This window comes from Neomonachus schauinslandi, chromosome 3, assembly GCF_002201575.2.
Source record: "Neomonachus schauinslandi chromosome 3, ASM220157v2, whole genome shotgun sequence".
Lineage (NCBI taxonomy): Eukaryota > Metazoa > Chordata > Mammalia > Carnivora > Phocidae > Neomonachus > Neomonachus schauinslandi.
Genome location: NC_058405.1, coordinates 30,219,214 through 30,235,801, shown reverse-complemented (window position 1 = coordinate 30,235,801; position 16,588 = coordinate 30,219,214). Strand labels below are relative to the sequence as shown.

Sequence of the window (16,588 nt, the reverse complement as noted above, 5' to 3'; positions counted from 1 at the left end):
TTATAAAGTCCCATTAAAGACTAAGGGGGAAAATATTTTTTTTCCAAAAATAAAGGGAAAAGATGATTAATTTAATTGATATCCAGCATGAACACTATTTATCTTTTTTACCATCCCTGATATCTTTTAGCCCGCTATGGACAGGGAGCAAAATGTATCTGGTTTTGTGAGGCGGCCAGTTGTGAGCAATGACCCTTTCGATTTTACTGTAGACTAGTGAATCAAACCACCTGAGATTTAGTTCCAGTTTCTTCATAGTGCCTCAACTTTTGTAAAATCAGGGGAATTACATGCTATGATTCAGTTATCAAAATCACCTGGTTGCCCCCTGAATAGGTAAGTTCTTCCACAATACTAACATTCCATACTGCATTATGACATACAGCATATGTAACAAATTCAACAGATTTCATAAAGTCATAAAATCTCAAGGAAGTCAGCCTTCCCAAGACAAATCAAATATGTAAATGGAGTACACATTCAACCCATGACAGAAAATTAAGTAACTTTTCAGTTAAAATCATGATAAGCATTATTATACATCTTTCTTAATGTACAATCTTAGGCTGAACAAAAAGTCACTTAGAGATAATCTTCCATCTTTAAATTATTTCTATTATCATTTGAATAAAATTACCATAACACATCAGCTTCTTATGTAATTAGTTTTCCTGGCTTTAAAATAATCAATTCCTGATTTTGTTAAAATTGTAATTCTTCTATCCTTTACATCACTTTGATTCTCCAGAAACTTTACTTTTTGGAACTTCTCAGATCAGCTTTGGATGAAACGCAATCCCCAATTGTACTCCATAATCAATAATCTTGGAAGGGCTTTATTAGGGGGATGGGTGAAGTGTATTTATCTAGTTATACCCACTTAGTTTCTATTAGTAACTAACAAGATTAATACAAGAAGCTTCCCATATAATCTTAAAATGGAGTTAATAGTGTCAGTGTTTTAGTTGAAGAATCAAAAAAATATATATATACATATATGCACATCACTAGCCACTTAAATTTTAGAGAAAGGAATTCAGTCACCAGTGGTGGGGAATGCAAGCTGACACTAGCTTTCTGGAGGGCATTTTGACAATTTGTAGTAAAGTCTTGAGGTGTTTTCCTTTTACTTAAGAATTTTTCCACTCCTGATGATTTACTCTGGAAAGATCACCATGAATATGCGTAAAAATGTAGTCAATGATACTTTTAGTAGCATGATTAAAATACTAAAATATTGGGAATAATCTAAATATGTATATATATGTAGAGGGAAAACATTAACTAAATTATGCTATACCCAAATGGTAGAATCCTGCAATATCTATTAAGAAAAGGATAGAAGGATATGTACTATCTTCATAGAATATTAACAAAGACATACAAATATACAATTATTAATAATTACCAAATGTGTGTGGTTCTGAAAACTTTTAAATATTTTTAAATTTTACTATACTTTTAAGGAAAGATTGTAACACTAAAGTGAATTCTAAAAGAAAAACAGAGAATTATCCATAACTTTATCACCTAAGCATTATTTTCATTTCTCAGTATTCTTTCAAAATACGTACTACATACATATTAAAAAATACATACACCTTTTGCATACATAGTTTACACAGTCGTCATAGTATACCATAGTCATAAAGTATATATACTTTGGTTTCTGATTTTCTAATTTAAAAATGTAAAAACATCACCCTTTTTTTTTTTTTATGATTTTACTTATTTGAGAGAGAGAGAAAGCACGAGCAGGGTTGGGGGAGGGGAGGAGGGGCAGAGAGAGAAGTAGACTCCTTATTGAGCAGGGAGCCCAACATGGGGTTCAATCCCAGGACCCTGAGATCATGACCTAAGCAGAAGGCAGACGCTTAACTGACTGAGCCACCCAGGCACCTCAACATCACCCTTGATATTAAATGTAAATATAGCTATTTTTAAAGGCCAAGCCCTTTTTTATCACACTGATATATCCAAATTAAACTATTTCACCTAGTGATGAACATAAAAGGCTCTAATTAAGGTTTTCCATTTTTCCTTTTAATAAAATACACATAAAGGTTTAGTCTTTCAATTATTCCCTTGGGTAATTTCCTTTGCAAATACTCATCACACCTAATACTGAACTGGCAATTTATCTTGTAAGAATATCTTCCAGTTTATAGACACCCCCTGCCCCGCCAATTCAGGAGCTGGTTTATCTTTTTTACTCCTGTCTCAACTAGTACCTAATTACAATCCCAGTAAATAGTAGGTACACAATAAACTTGCTGAAAGAAAAAGATTACTTAGACTAATTACATAATGCCAGAAACCATCCAAAAGTTTAGTAGGTTTCCTCATAGTCTCACCAGAGTAGGACTTAATAAGAGAAAAAAAAATCATTTTTCCTAATTTTTTACAAATAAATCAGTACCTCAATTCATTCACATTTAGTTTCTAGTAAGGCTGAAATTTTTCCCATGCTGGCTTGCTCTCTAAAGTCCCTCTTGTATTTACTCTTATTATTTCTACTGTAATTCTACAAAGGTATTATATTAACTGTAAGTTTTCTTTCCCATTCTGCTATTGTCCTTCATTCTATATGTCACTTACAATTTTCTCATAATTTTTCTGTTGCTTCAGTCAACAGAAAATTGCTATTGTACATTAGGATACTATTCTATATTCTACTGCTTTTCCTGGCTTTCATTTTAAAGATTACTTCTCATCAACTTGATAATATTACATATGGTTTTCTTGTGTATTTAATTTTTCTCTATAGTGCTTTCTAATAAACCAGAAATGGTTACTACTATGACTGTTTTAGAATGTTTATTTTAACATACCAAAATGTTATAGAAAAAATGTTTCAAAAATTTATTTATTTCCCTCGAATTCTATCCTGGCAATCTAAAATATTAGAATCTAAAAGTTTGCTTATAGTATCTGCAACTTTCAAATGGTTTGGCAAATAACAAATACATGGGAATTCATTGCATAACCCTCACATTTTTTTTTTTATAGGTTAGGTTTCATTCAGAATTTAAGAATTAGAGAAAAAATATTGCAGATTTATAGGTAAACATAAGAAAATTTTTCCTCCTGAATTTTAGCTCTTCTTGTGAAACACATACTTATTTGGTAAATACCAATATAGAAGAATAAGCACCAACTTAAATATGCCCTCATTTGTAGTTTTATTGCTTCAGTATAAAAGATATTTCAGAAAAAGACCTACCTGGCTGAGTTTTTCCATATGTGCTACCAAAAGGGGAAACCGGTGAACTAGTGTTGAGTCATTCTCTGTGCTAACTTGTTTAACAATTGATCGTAGTAGTACTTCTCCATCGTATGCAATAGGGAAGATAGAAGTCAGCTTAACAGAAGTGTGGCACAGAGCTGACATAACAGCTGCAAGCAATCGGCTACTTGAGGTCTTGAAGTTTGCTTCTTGGATATCCTTTTAAAAAGAGAAATATGCACCCACCAAAGAAATATGGCATCAATATAATCCACATTTTTGGGTATACAAAAGGTAAACAACTTTTAAATTATTCCAAAATTTTCTAGGATTCATTTTAATTGTCGTGTTATGGGATTTAATTATATCAATACTTTTAAACACAACTGTTCAAGTTACTACCCAACGAAGATGGAAAAATTATTAAATATGGTCAAGAAAAAGCAGCCTCCTATTCTCCAATCAATGACTTTAATATATCCTCAGAATCATAGTCCTCTTTAGCACGACGCTCAAAGAATGACATCAAAAAGGCCCCAATCAGTATATATCCATGTCCAGTAAAACAAGCACTGAAACCGCTTTCTTCCAATAACAAATGATTTAAATTGTAATTCGGTGCTACTATAACATTTCACTAATGGTAATGTAGCATAATGAATAGCTACTATAATAAACATTTTGCTAAGGTCACAAAATTATGTCATCACATTATATGGTTTATTCAAAAAATAAGTAGCATACTTGTAAGTTCTTTTTAAATTTTATTTATTTATTTGAGAGAGAGAGAGAGTAGGAGTGGGAGCAGGGGTAGGAGAGGAAGGAAAGGGAGAAGTAGACGTTCCACTGAGCAGGGAGCCCAAGACCCTGAGATCATGACCTGAGCTGAAGGCAGATGCTTAACCAACTGAGCCACGCAGGCTCCCTGATTTTTTAACAAAATATTAAAAACTTACCAAGACAGGATATACTAATTCACAAAAACTGCGTACACACTACTTAGTTCAGCAAACATCTGTGTTACAAATTCAGGCTAAATGCAACATCCTATCTGTTAAACCAACATTTGTTAAAGTTAGCCTGCCTGTAACCTGTTCAGTGGCAAAGAAAACAACCATATGAGACTGCACAGGTCGACAGAGTAAGTTGTGCACTAATCCAGGCAATAATCTTGTCCCAGGAAACCGACTGGTAAAATATACTACTCTGCTATAGAACATGGATGAACCTGGAGGACACTACAATGAGTGAAATAAGCCAGTCAGAGACAGACAAAATACTGCACGATTCCACTTATATGAAGTATCTAAAACAGTCAAACTCACAGAAGCAGAGAATAGAATGGTTGGGAGAAGGGGGAAGTGGGGAGTTGTGTTAAACGGGTATAAAGTTTCAGTTATGAAAGATGAGTAAGCGCTAGTGATCTCCCATACAACATCATACCCGTAGTTAACAATATCATATTATATGCTCAAAGTGTATTAAGAGGTAGCTCTCATGTTAAGTGTTCTTGCCACAATGAAATAGTTTTTTTAATACTAAGAATAAATTCAGTATGGAAATTGCTTAAAAAATAGTAGTAACAAAATAAAAACAAAGTTGCCTACCCAGATGTCATCACTGGACTATCTTTCAAATAGGCTAGGATACCGTGGTGATGACAGTGAACTTTCTTAGGGGAGAAGGCGCTAGAACTTCCACTACAATGTTAAACAGAAGTGGTGAGAACAGTTACCTCGTGCCTTGTTCCTGAACTTAGGGCAGTATTCAATATTTCACCGTTAAGTATGATATTAACTGTAAATTCTTCTGTAGATATCCTTTATAATCCTAGATTAAAGAAGTTTCCTTAAATCCTAGTTTGATGAGAAGTTTTCATCACTGAATAAGTGCTAATTTTGTCAAATCCTTTTTCATTACTTATTGAGAGGATTATACAGTTTTCTCTATTTATTCAGTTAATATGGTGAATTACATTGATTTTTGAAAGTTACACTAATCTTGCATTTCTAAGAAAAACCCTACTGGGTGTGATGTATTTTTTATATTGCTGGATTTGATCTGATAATATTGTTAAGAGCTTTTGTTATCTATGTTTGAGTAATGTTTGTCTGCACTAATTTTTTCTTTTAATATCTTAGTCAGGTTTTGGTATCAGGATAAGGCTAACTTGACTAAATTAGTGGGAAATGTTGTCTCCTATATTTTCTAAAAGAGTTTGTAAAAGACTGATATCATTTCTTTCTTGTAAGTTTAATATAATTCAGCAATGACAATTATCTGGGTATGGACTTTTCTTTGTGGGAAAGTCTTTGATAATAAATTCAATTTTTTAATGGATATAAGGCAGTTCAGATTTTTCTATTTCTTATTGTGTCAGTTTTGGTTAAGCTGTATTTTTCAAGGTATTTGTCTACTTTATCTAAAGTTATAACTTACTAATATAAGTTGTTCATAATATTCCCTTATCAGTTTTCTGGATCTACAGTGATATTCCCTGTTTCATTCCTGATCATGGTATTTTGTGTTTTTTCTTTATCTCTTGTCTCTCAATCAGACTTGCTAGGAGTTTATTAATTTGGTTTTCATTTCAAAGAACCAACTTTCAACTTTGTCAATTTTCTCTATTTTTACTTTACTCGTTTCTGCTCTTATCTTTATTATTTCCTTCATCTTGATTACTTTCTTCTTACTTTGGTTTGCTAATTCTTTCTGACTTCTTTAGGTAGAAACTTAGATCACTGATTTTAAACCTTTCTTCTTTGCTAGTATTATCATTTAATGCTTTAGCTACATCTCACAAATTCTGATGTTATACTTTTATCTTTTAGTATGAAATAGTTTCCAATTTCCTTTCGATTTCTACTTTGATTCACTGGTTACTTGTAAGTGTTGTCTATTTTCCACGTATTTAGTGCCTTTCTCAATATATTTTGCCGTTGGTTTAGTTCTATTGTGGTCTGAAACTCTTTAATTTTAATCTTTTGAAATTTACTAAGACTTGTTTTATGGCCTAGCATATGATCTATCTTTGTGAACATGATATGTATACATGGAAATAACATGTATTCTGCACTTGCACTTTCTGTTTTATAAATATCAATAAAACCAATGTGGTTGATAGCACTGTTCAGATCTTCTATTTCTCTAATGATTTTCTGGTCTACTTGTTCTGTTAATTACTGAAAGAGGAGCACTGAAATCTCCAAGTATCACTGTGAATTCGTCTATTTTTCCCTTTAATTCTGTCAGTTTTTTGCCTCAAGTATTTTGAAACTGTGATTTGGAGCATACACATTTATGAGGCTTGCAGTTTCCTCATGAACGAATGTTGTTAGCAAGCAAGTTCACTCACAGCTCTCTCTCCTGACCGTTCTGAAGATATGTGGGTGGCAGAAGCTGCCCTTCTAGCGCTATTCTTGCTCTTACACACACACTCACGATTGTTCTTGCTCTCTTACATGTGCACACTCACTCACAGATTCAAAGAGCAAATCAGCAGCTGTGCAATGTGCCTGCCAATTTTATAACTAAGAATGATAAAGCACAGAAAAAAAAAACAAGTCCTTCAACTTGGATTATGTAAGTCACACATTATGTAAGTCATACCAAGCCAATGTCCTAATTTACCTTTTATAAAAGTTAGAAAGATTGAGGCAACAGCACTTTATTTTCTTGAAGAGTATTAAGTAATATATCATTTTTCAACCCACATTTTACAAACTTAAATTACCTGATCCAAACAATTCAGCAGATCACACAGGCAAGCCCACTGTAAGGCAGGAGTTGGGTAGAAAGAATGAAAACAGGCAGTGAAGGTATTATGACACTCCTGAAGGACAGCTTCTAGGAGACTCAAGGGTTGACTGAGATATCCTTGAGGATCATTATCCAACTTCACCATGCAGTGGTCAACGCCTTCTGATAAAATTTTTCTTAACAAAGTTCTGGTTTTTCCAATACATTCTGCTAATTTGCTAGTTTCTTCCACAACTGCTTTTCCTGTAGCTTTGAGGGAACAAAGCAGATTGCTAATTAAATAGAATAATAAATATGCATGGAGATATTCAATATAATTCAAGTAATTTCCTATACAGCTAAAGATTGCAAGTACTCATAACCAAGAAATGAAACAATTTAGAGTTAAATGTGGTCCAAAATAATTTCTTTTAAAAATCTAAGTAGGGCAAAAAACAAACAAACAAACAAACAAAAAAAATAGGAACATTGGTTTCAGCATTTAAGTCCAAACGAGTTGTTCAAAAAATTTCTATTTGACCAAATCCGTTTAAAATAATACATTATTAGAGTATTTTTTTAGCTTAACATGAATTTTTGTTATCAACACGTAATCTGTTTTATTCTTTGTAAGTAAATAAATAATAAGGCAAGCTTAATAAATAATAAAAAATAAATATGGCAAGCCGACTTTCTTCCCTCATTTTAGAAGATTAAAGGCAGCTGGGGATCTTAAACTCCTGGTTATCCCTATACAGACCTTCCCAATGTGTCAAATATTTTCTCCCTAAAGTAATTTAAAAACATGCTTCATACCTGATACTGGGTAAATTTCACAGGTATAGACACGCAATAACCTCAGACAACAGGTACCCACAAAGCGCAGTCTCTCTAGATCTAGAAGTGTAGCTGTGAACTGGAATCCTTTTAATCCTCTAAGTTCTTCAACTCCTAAGACTAAGGTGGTCCAGCTCCAGTGAAGAATACTTAACAATGACTCAAAACATTCCTAATCCAGAATATAAAAAAACAGGTAACAATTAGTTCAAATGATACCATAGGCTGAATCAAATGCAGAGATGACAGTGAACTTCAAAACTTTATTTGAACTTCTTTACTGAGTTTTGATTAGCCCAAATAATGGATATTTTATTAGTTCATTGATCAAATTACCATTAGGAATATCTTTGAAGTTTGACAAAAAAGGTAAAGTAGTTAGGCATGTATAAAAACAACATTCTTCAATATTTGCCTATTTATTTTTAAAAAGATTTATTTATTTGTTTGAGGGAAGAGAACATACAAGCAAGTAGGGGGATGGGCAGAGGGATAGAATCCCAAGCAGACTCTGCACTGAGCATGGAGCCGGACTCGGGGCTGGATCTTACGACCTATAAGATTATGACCTGAGCCAAAACCAAGAGCCAGAGGCTTAAATGACTGAGCCACTCAGGTGCTCCCATATTTGCCTATTTAAAAATACGTTTTTGTTTCCCTGCTACCAACCTATCTAGTTTATCATATAAGGGAAAAAAATTAAAAACATTTACAAATACATGATTACTTGAAAGCAAAATTAAACTCTACACTGTTACTGTAGTATTATATAAATAAGCCAAAAGTATTTAAAACACCTTAATTTTTTTTTAAAGATTTATTTATTTATTTGAGAGAGAGAGAATGAGAGAGAGCAAGCACATGAGAGGGGGGAGGGTGAGAGAGAGAAGCAGACTCCCCGCCGAGCAGGGAGCCCGATGCGGGACTCGATCCAGGGACTCCAGGATCATGACCTGAGCCGAAGGCAGTCGCTTAACCAACTGAGCCACCCAGGCGCCCCCACCTTAATAATTTTTTAATATAATAAAGTATTTTATTTAGTATCAGGTATCGGTGACAGTATCAAATAACTTATTTTATGTCTACATATTAAATTTTACCACACAAACTACAGCTAACCCTTGATAAACAAGTTAATAGAAGATAAAATTTAACTAGAAAATAGTAAAAAATTCTTACTAGATTTTTAAATTCTACAATATGGGTTTAGGGTAGTGGGCATCCCTTTCAGTTCTAGTGGTTCTGCAGGCTTTACCATACTTACATGATGACAAATACTAGATCATCTCAAAGCAAAGCACTTATTCTCTCATCCCCACCAAATTCCAGTCCTCTGGTATAGTAATACCAAGAATAAGAGTTTATAGTTTAGTTTTTTAAAGAAATAGTTGAATACATTTCTTATATAAAGATAACAATTACCTAATGACCACAAAACCACTTAGACATACATGTCAAAAAATTACTAAGCACAGAAAAAGAGATCACTGAAAAAGACATACAAAGTCAAGATACTTATTTGGATCAAAAGGTATCTAACTGATATTAATACTAAAAGGATGCCAAAATACCAAGGAGCCAAAGTTCTTGTAATCTCTTATTGCAAGCACTATCTCTATAACTACCACAGATCTTTTGGAAGGTCATTTGGCATGACATATCAAAATTTAAATCAGCACACTTCCAGTAGAAATATTCACATAAGTACGTAAGTAATCAAAGATGCATAGGGAAGGACATAATCCATGTTAGTGTATTTGGTTCTATGTTAATCTTGTATTTGCATAGCATCCTATAAAATAGTTGTACCCTTAATTTATTCAACCCTGTACCTATCAAAGGACTATTTATTTCTTGTTTTTTTACGATTATGTCCTTGATACTACGAAAATTTTAAAAAGGAAGATGTAAAACTTTATCATTACAAACAGAGCTGTACAGCATACTGTATATATAAACTAACAAGTCTGTGTATGTATAAAAATGGTCTGGAAGGATATACATCAAAATTTAAACAGTAACAGAGTGATGGGGAAAGAACTTTAGTATACTTTTAACATAGGTTTATCCCCACTCCACCGTCTTCCCAACCAGGAATGTATATTAATCTTGTGATTTAAAAAACTAATTAAAAAGGGGGAAAAAAAAAAGCATTCATCCTACACAGTTCATGAACATGAAAGACTACCAACTATATTAATAAATCACATTCATATAGTGCCTTACAATTTAAGATGCATTTTTGCATCCCTTATCTCATTAGAAATTCATAATGATGCTATCACAAGGTTTATTTAAATAACTGGCATAAGAATGCTCAACTAATAAATGAAAGAACAAGAACTTAACTCAGACTTCCTGGGCACACATACCATGATCTCTCAATTACATCATGTTGGCTTTCCATTCTACACTGGCAACCCCAGTAATGTAGCATATCTTTAAATGTAAAATGTGGATGGTCAAGTAGTTCAACAGAGTCCTTAGTTAGATATACAACTCTTCTATTTAGCTCCTCAAGCATTAGGCTACCACTTTTTGTCAGTATCAGTTTTAACTCTTCTTTGACTTTTTAACTCCTTCAGCATATGTACTTATACATGATTAACAAGAAAACCCACCAGTTATATCAGTTCATGTTGAAGTTCATGTTAAAGTCAGCCAACATCTCTACCTTCCCATTATTGAAAGGGCATACTCTGTCCCAGGATCTCAGTAATACAAAAACACATCTGAGTTCATAAAACTGTGCTGAGATGAACTCTTAGAAGAGTGGCTAAATGCGAAACATCAAAATGAAATGGGAGCACTGGACAAAAAACCTGAAATTTTAAAAAAATGGCTTACCACTGAGACAGTTCTTGCAAAAGATCTCTTTAAAATGTGTACAGGTTCGCTGGTTTGCTGTTTGCCTTTTGAAGCACTGCCATCACTGGTTGGAAGTCTGACGGTAGCAGACACACAGAAATTTATGTTGGAAAGTCCAAAGACATTTTTCTTTTCAAAATATACATTTTGTAAGAGCAAAATATGCTACTATTAAATATTAAGTGCTGTATTATTAAGAAGTTATTCCACTAGTGTACCCAGGAGTAGTCCGAGCAACTTGCTATGTTCATAATGCTACATGTTACAAACACAAACTATAATAAATTGCATAAAAACAAACAAAAATCTCTTCTTGGGAAAACTGAGGTTTATACCACCTAGATTCTTAAAGTGATTACTAGGGAAGGAAAACATGAGAGACAGTCACTGTTCTAGAGGTATTTCTTTAGATTTTATTGCTACTCAAAGAATGACATTATTTAGTAGGGTTTATATCTATTCAAATTCTTTATTTTAAATATTACTGCAGTAGTTTATTAGAAATAGATGGATACACAGGCATATGCTTCCATGTCTCAAATACATGAAGTAATTAAAATTCTTAAATAATGTTATAAATATAATAAATATTATCACATGGACAAGTTATTATTTGATATTTCAAGTAAAAGGAAATTTTTAAGCTGTAAGGGATTTTCTTTTTTTTTTTTTAAGATTTATTTAGAGAGAGAGAGAAAGAAAGAGAGAGAGTTGGGGGGAGGGGGATAGAGAGAGACAGTTACAAGTTACTGAGCATGGAGCCCAAGGTGGGGCTTGATCCTACAACCCTGAGATCACGACCTGAGCTGAAACCAAGATCAGACACCTAACCGAATGCGCCACCCAGGCGCCCCTCAGCAGTAAGGGATTTTCTATTCATTCCATCACAGTACAAACAGGAAACATAAGACAACAGCAAATCAATCAGGCCTGCATCTGAAGTCCCCATCTAACACCCCAATAGCATTTCTCTGAGACAAATTTTTATTACTTTATAATATTTTGAAATGGGTATGAAAATCCAGATTAAAAAATAAGTTATTAAAATACTGTTAATGGCATAATACAGATAATCTGAGTCATGAGGTAAAGTTTAAAATTAAGCTTGATGTAGAAGATGTTTAAAAATATATAAAATAAGTGCTTTTGTTAAAAATAGCTGTATTTCTGCTGGTATATTATAACTTGCTGAATGCTTCAAATAATTTCTTTCATTATGTCACATATATTTTATAGTATCCTAGATCATTATAACAAGGGACTAAATCTATTAATTAACTATAAATATGCTAAATACCTGTATAATAATTGAGGTATCTGACCAGCATTAACATCTGTACCATTATTTGACTTCTTTGAACTCTTAAATTGGAAAACCACCCTAAGAAAGAGAAAATATAACAATGATACCAAAAAACATGATTCAAGATCCATGAAAGAAAATAAGAAATTTGACAATAGTGTTTTCAAATTTTATGTTAATGAAGATAGATTCATTCTTTAAGGAAAAACACAAGTAAAAAGGAATTGTTTTTATTTTGGTTCAAGCTCTGAATGGCTTAATGAATAAAATGAAGGAATTAAACCTGATCATGAACTCCTGGATAAGCAGCTGTCCTGCCCCCTTTTAGTACCCCCCAGCTCAACTTTAACCAGAACAATAAGCTTATAACAAAATATTTCAACTTACAAACAGTTTAAAATCTGTTCAACCGCACACATGATAAGCTTTAGCTTCAAACTGCTGTGATATTCCATAGTTCAATAAACTGCATATGGAATCACACAGTCCAGGATCAAGGCAGTCTCCCCAGTGCTAGCTCACAATCTTAAGAGTAAGTCTGAAAGGGATACTTTATAGCAGACTTAATTTTTCTATGGCATTCTACTTGAACATTCAGGAACAAAGAATTCTCCTCATTAATTAGTCTGTTCTGTTTTTGGTAAGCTCTGTTATGAATTGAACAAAACTATCTGAAATATACTATTACATAACTTCTACTCATTTCAAATAGTTTATGCTCAAGAAGAGTAAGGAGTAAATTAAATTTCTCTTCTAAAATAATGGTCCTTTCAAACACACTAATCCAGAGTACTGAGAATAAAGAAGATTAGAGTTAGAGTCAAGCAATTCCAGGTCCAGATTGGGTCCTGCCACACAACAGTGATATGATGTGCAGCAAATCACTTCACCTCCTGTCTCTCTATTCCCGAGTGGAAAACAGAGCTAATAACAGCTTCACAAAATTGTTGAGAGAATCAAATGAGAATACAGATATGAAAGTGTTTTATAAACTAAAAAGCACTCCATATATGAAATTTAAACAGTAAATCTCCCCCACATCTTATTACAACTGTACCATCTCATATTGCTAAAACTGAAATTTTTATAAACGTTTTTATAAGCACTGTCAAATTTTATAGCAAGTGTTTCTTTTTTATGGTTTCCAAATTCCTCAATCTTCTTGTCACTTTATATAATTTCTAATTGGAAATAAGTTCTTAAATGATATAACACCCAGAATACATACAAATGACAAATGACAAGAGCAAAGAGTAGCAGTCCTATTCTCTCCCTGTTCTGTCTAGAACTGTTTGGCAGTCACATTATGTTCTAGTCTTACTGACATTTTTATCCTCCTGGAAGACCTCTGAGCTGCTAAAACAATATTCCACTAACAAAAATGAGAGTTGCTTAAGTAATACTTAAACATTTTGCTTACCCATCATCTGTGGTAATAGAAGCTTGTCCATGAGATCCACAGTCACTGCTGGGTCCGGACACTCGAGCCCATGCTACGTACCACCAACCAGCTTGCAAGAGAACTGGTTCATCAAACATCATTGCATATTTTTCTCTGAGAGAAAAATTAGTGAGTCAAAGACAATGCCTTTGCACTTCCCTGTTACATATATTTATTTGTTTTAAATCCTTCATAACAAAACATGAAATTCATTGTGTAAGATTCTTGTTGAATATCATTAAAAACCTTCTATTTTAAAAAGTCTGAAAAAAATTAAAAATCAAAAAATCTGGACAGGAACATAGAAATAATAGTCATTTGTGTCATGGTGATGAACTCCTCACCCTGAATTCTAAAACTTGCTTAAATATTATAAAGATCTCATATTAAAATACAAATTTTTTTAATTGGTAAAAAAAAATGCCAGTTTAGTTGGAAAATGAAACTCTGAATTTTAGTTTTAAAGTGTTTTGAGAGGAAGCATATTAATAAAATGGTTCTGGAGTCAGATGGCCTGAGTTCAAGGCTCAGCTTCGTGATTTGCTAGTTGTGTAACTTTGAGCAAGTTATTACACCCTCTCTGCGACTCAGTTTATTCATCTGAAAATAGGGATGAAGATGATGTCTAGATCACAGGATTGTTCTGAGGATTGAGGAAATTCAGATAAAGTATTTGGAACTGTGCCTGTCACATAGTAATTACACAAAAAATTTTACTAAAATAGAAGGAGAAAGCTTGTATATAAATAGGAGATCTGATAAAGATATACACAAGTTACAAAGTTTTAGGTAACAGAGTATAGTGGTTATAGCTGGGGTAGAGAAAAGAATTAAGGGTATCTGAGAAAGGGAACAAATTCACGCACTGTAGAGGTATAAAAGTACAAAACAGGACTTGAAAATGACAAGGGGTCCAGTTAGGTTAAAACATTAAGACAGATAAAAAAGAATAGTAGGTAGAAAGTTAAAAAAGATGTTGTAAAAGATAACTTTAAAGTCCTTTAATGCTGGCCTTAGGAACCTGGGCTTTGTTAGTAGGGAAATGAATAAAATCTAGATGATTCTCTATATGTGAAACAATATATTTTTTGACTCATAATCATATGCTCAAAAATAAACACTAAGTGACAATGGCATCTTAAGGCTTTGTTAAAAATTAATCAACTAATTTCCTAAAATTTTCCTAATCTTCATTTGTATATCACATAAAAAAAAAACTACTAAAAAATATCTCCTGATACTGGTGAATGTTTATAGTGAAAAAATAGTAAAAATTTTCTTTAGGTTTACAATTTTGTTCTCAAAAGTGTTTATCTGTTAAAAGCAAACTTAATGCCTTACTACCATTTTTAGCAAACACACATTTTCACTAGCAAAAAGCTTATGTATAACACACAAGGTTTTAACATAGTTATTACTGGGAAGTACAGTGTACTATTACTATTATGAGGTTCAATTCATTTTTTTTTCTCATCATTATATCCCCTGATTCAAATCACTAACTTGTCATAACACAGTGTTGGGAGATAATTCTTGGGATTACACAGAGAGGACTGGTAAAAGCTAATTCTCTTCATACTTCTAATGAAGCTTTATAAATAAACATCCAGATTCTGGTAACAGGAAACCTACTATCCTAACAGGTTTCAGTAAAAAGTGGGCCACGTCCCTGTGTGTTATAACCAAGCACATACTACGGGCATGGTGTCAGGGCACACAAGTGATCTGAATTATGGCCCTCTGACTGTTTGGTACTGTAGATACAATGCTACAGGTAGTAGATAACTGTAGGACATCATTAGAAAGCTAGCACAGTAGGTGCTCTCTAAGTGATGCATGAAAACAAAAGTGTGCAAAATATATGTATATTTTCACGTTATCTTCGCTGGAGAAACAATTTGTCTTATAAAATACAAATATGGAAAATACTATTAGTTTTAGTGTAGCCCTATTAAGTGCAACCCGTACCTTACGTAATATACAACTTAAGTCCTCAAGCATCTGATCACAGATTATTAAAAAGAGCAATCGTACGTTTCTTCAGTTACAATGAACTGCTCACAGCCCGTCTGTGAGCATAGGTGAGGCTGAGACTGAGTAAGGAGGGCATCTTTACCTGGCAGCACAGTCATACGCCAACACGTCAGTCTCTGCAAGAAGGTCTCCGTCGGTTTCATGATCTCCTCCATCAGGACCCAATTCGAACAGCTGGGGAAAGGAGAAAAACACATCATGTCCAGTCTCTCAGTCATGCAAACCTACTGAATAATATGTTTATGATTCTGGGTGTTTCCAATAATGTGCTGGACACTGCAAAATGTAAAAATCAGAATGCCTGCTTTTTTAATGTTAAATACACAAACCTACATATTTGAATTAAGAAACTTATGGTCTATATTCTCAGTTTTCCTTATTTATATATTCATCTATTTAGAGCAAATGCTCCAAGCTGTTCTGTACCAAATATAAACATGTGAAGGAGGTAAGAGAACTCAACCAATGCATTTTATCTAAGTGAGCTTTCAAATGAGGAAGAAGTTTGCTTCACACTTACAATCTGTGAGATCTGGGATCCAGTTTCCTCATCCATAAAAGGAAGATGGATGCTAACAGTCCCTACTTCGTAGTAATTGTGAGAATTACGTGAAGTAATACTTATGGAACACTTAGAAAAATACCCAGAAAGAAAGGCTACAGAAGTGTTAGCTATGGAGAGACAGAGGAGTAACAGAAGATAAGGATCCTTAAAAACACAGGTAACAAAAAGTAGTTCAAGGTAATACTGCATGGGAAAAGAAGAGATGAAGAGTATGAAAGAAAATGGTTATAAAATAAGGGGAGGACCAGACAGTGTGGGATAAGGATAAGACAGAAGATATCAAAGAGGAAAAGTGATGAAATTAAATGAAAATGAAGGAGAATTATCAGGAAGAGATCTTTTTTCTTTAAAAATGGACCAATACATAACAAAAACTCTTATTTCTCTGGAGAATTATAACAGGTGAACTACAAAAAAGGCAGATAAAACACTAAGGACGAAGAGAAGGGAGCATTAAAACTTACTGGACAATTACTATGCTAGACGTCTCATTTTTTCAATTATATGCTAATGATTTAAAAACCTGTCTCCAGCTCCGATCTTGTTCTCAACAGTCACTGCATACCCCACTCCACC

General features: G+C 33.3%; 1 protein-coding gene across 1 annotated transcript in view; it reads right to left on the bottom strand.

The window, feature by feature from the left end:
* MYCBP2 (MYC binding protein 2) overlaps positions 1–16,588 on the bottom strand; it is a 272,226-nt gene that overhangs the window by 128,755 nt on the left and 126,883 nt on the right. Inside the window, exons 27-33 of the mRNA XM_044913540.1 lie at positions 15,530–15,621; positions 13,393–13,527; positions 11,967–12,050; positions 10,649–10,745; positions 7,781–7,973; positions 6,960–7,234; positions 3,224–3,445 (exon numbers count right to left, since the gene is read on the bottom strand). Of these exons, the coding sequence (XP_044769475.1) occupies positions 3,224–3,445; positions 6,960–7,234; positions 7,781–7,973; positions 10,649–10,745; positions 11,967–12,050; positions 13,393–13,527; positions 15,530–15,621 (1,098 nt within the window). The remainder of the gene's footprint in view (positions 1–3,223; positions 3,446–6,959; positions 7,235–7,780; positions 7,974–10,648; positions 10,746–11,966; positions 12,051–13,392; positions 13,528–15,529; positions 15,622–16,588) is intronic.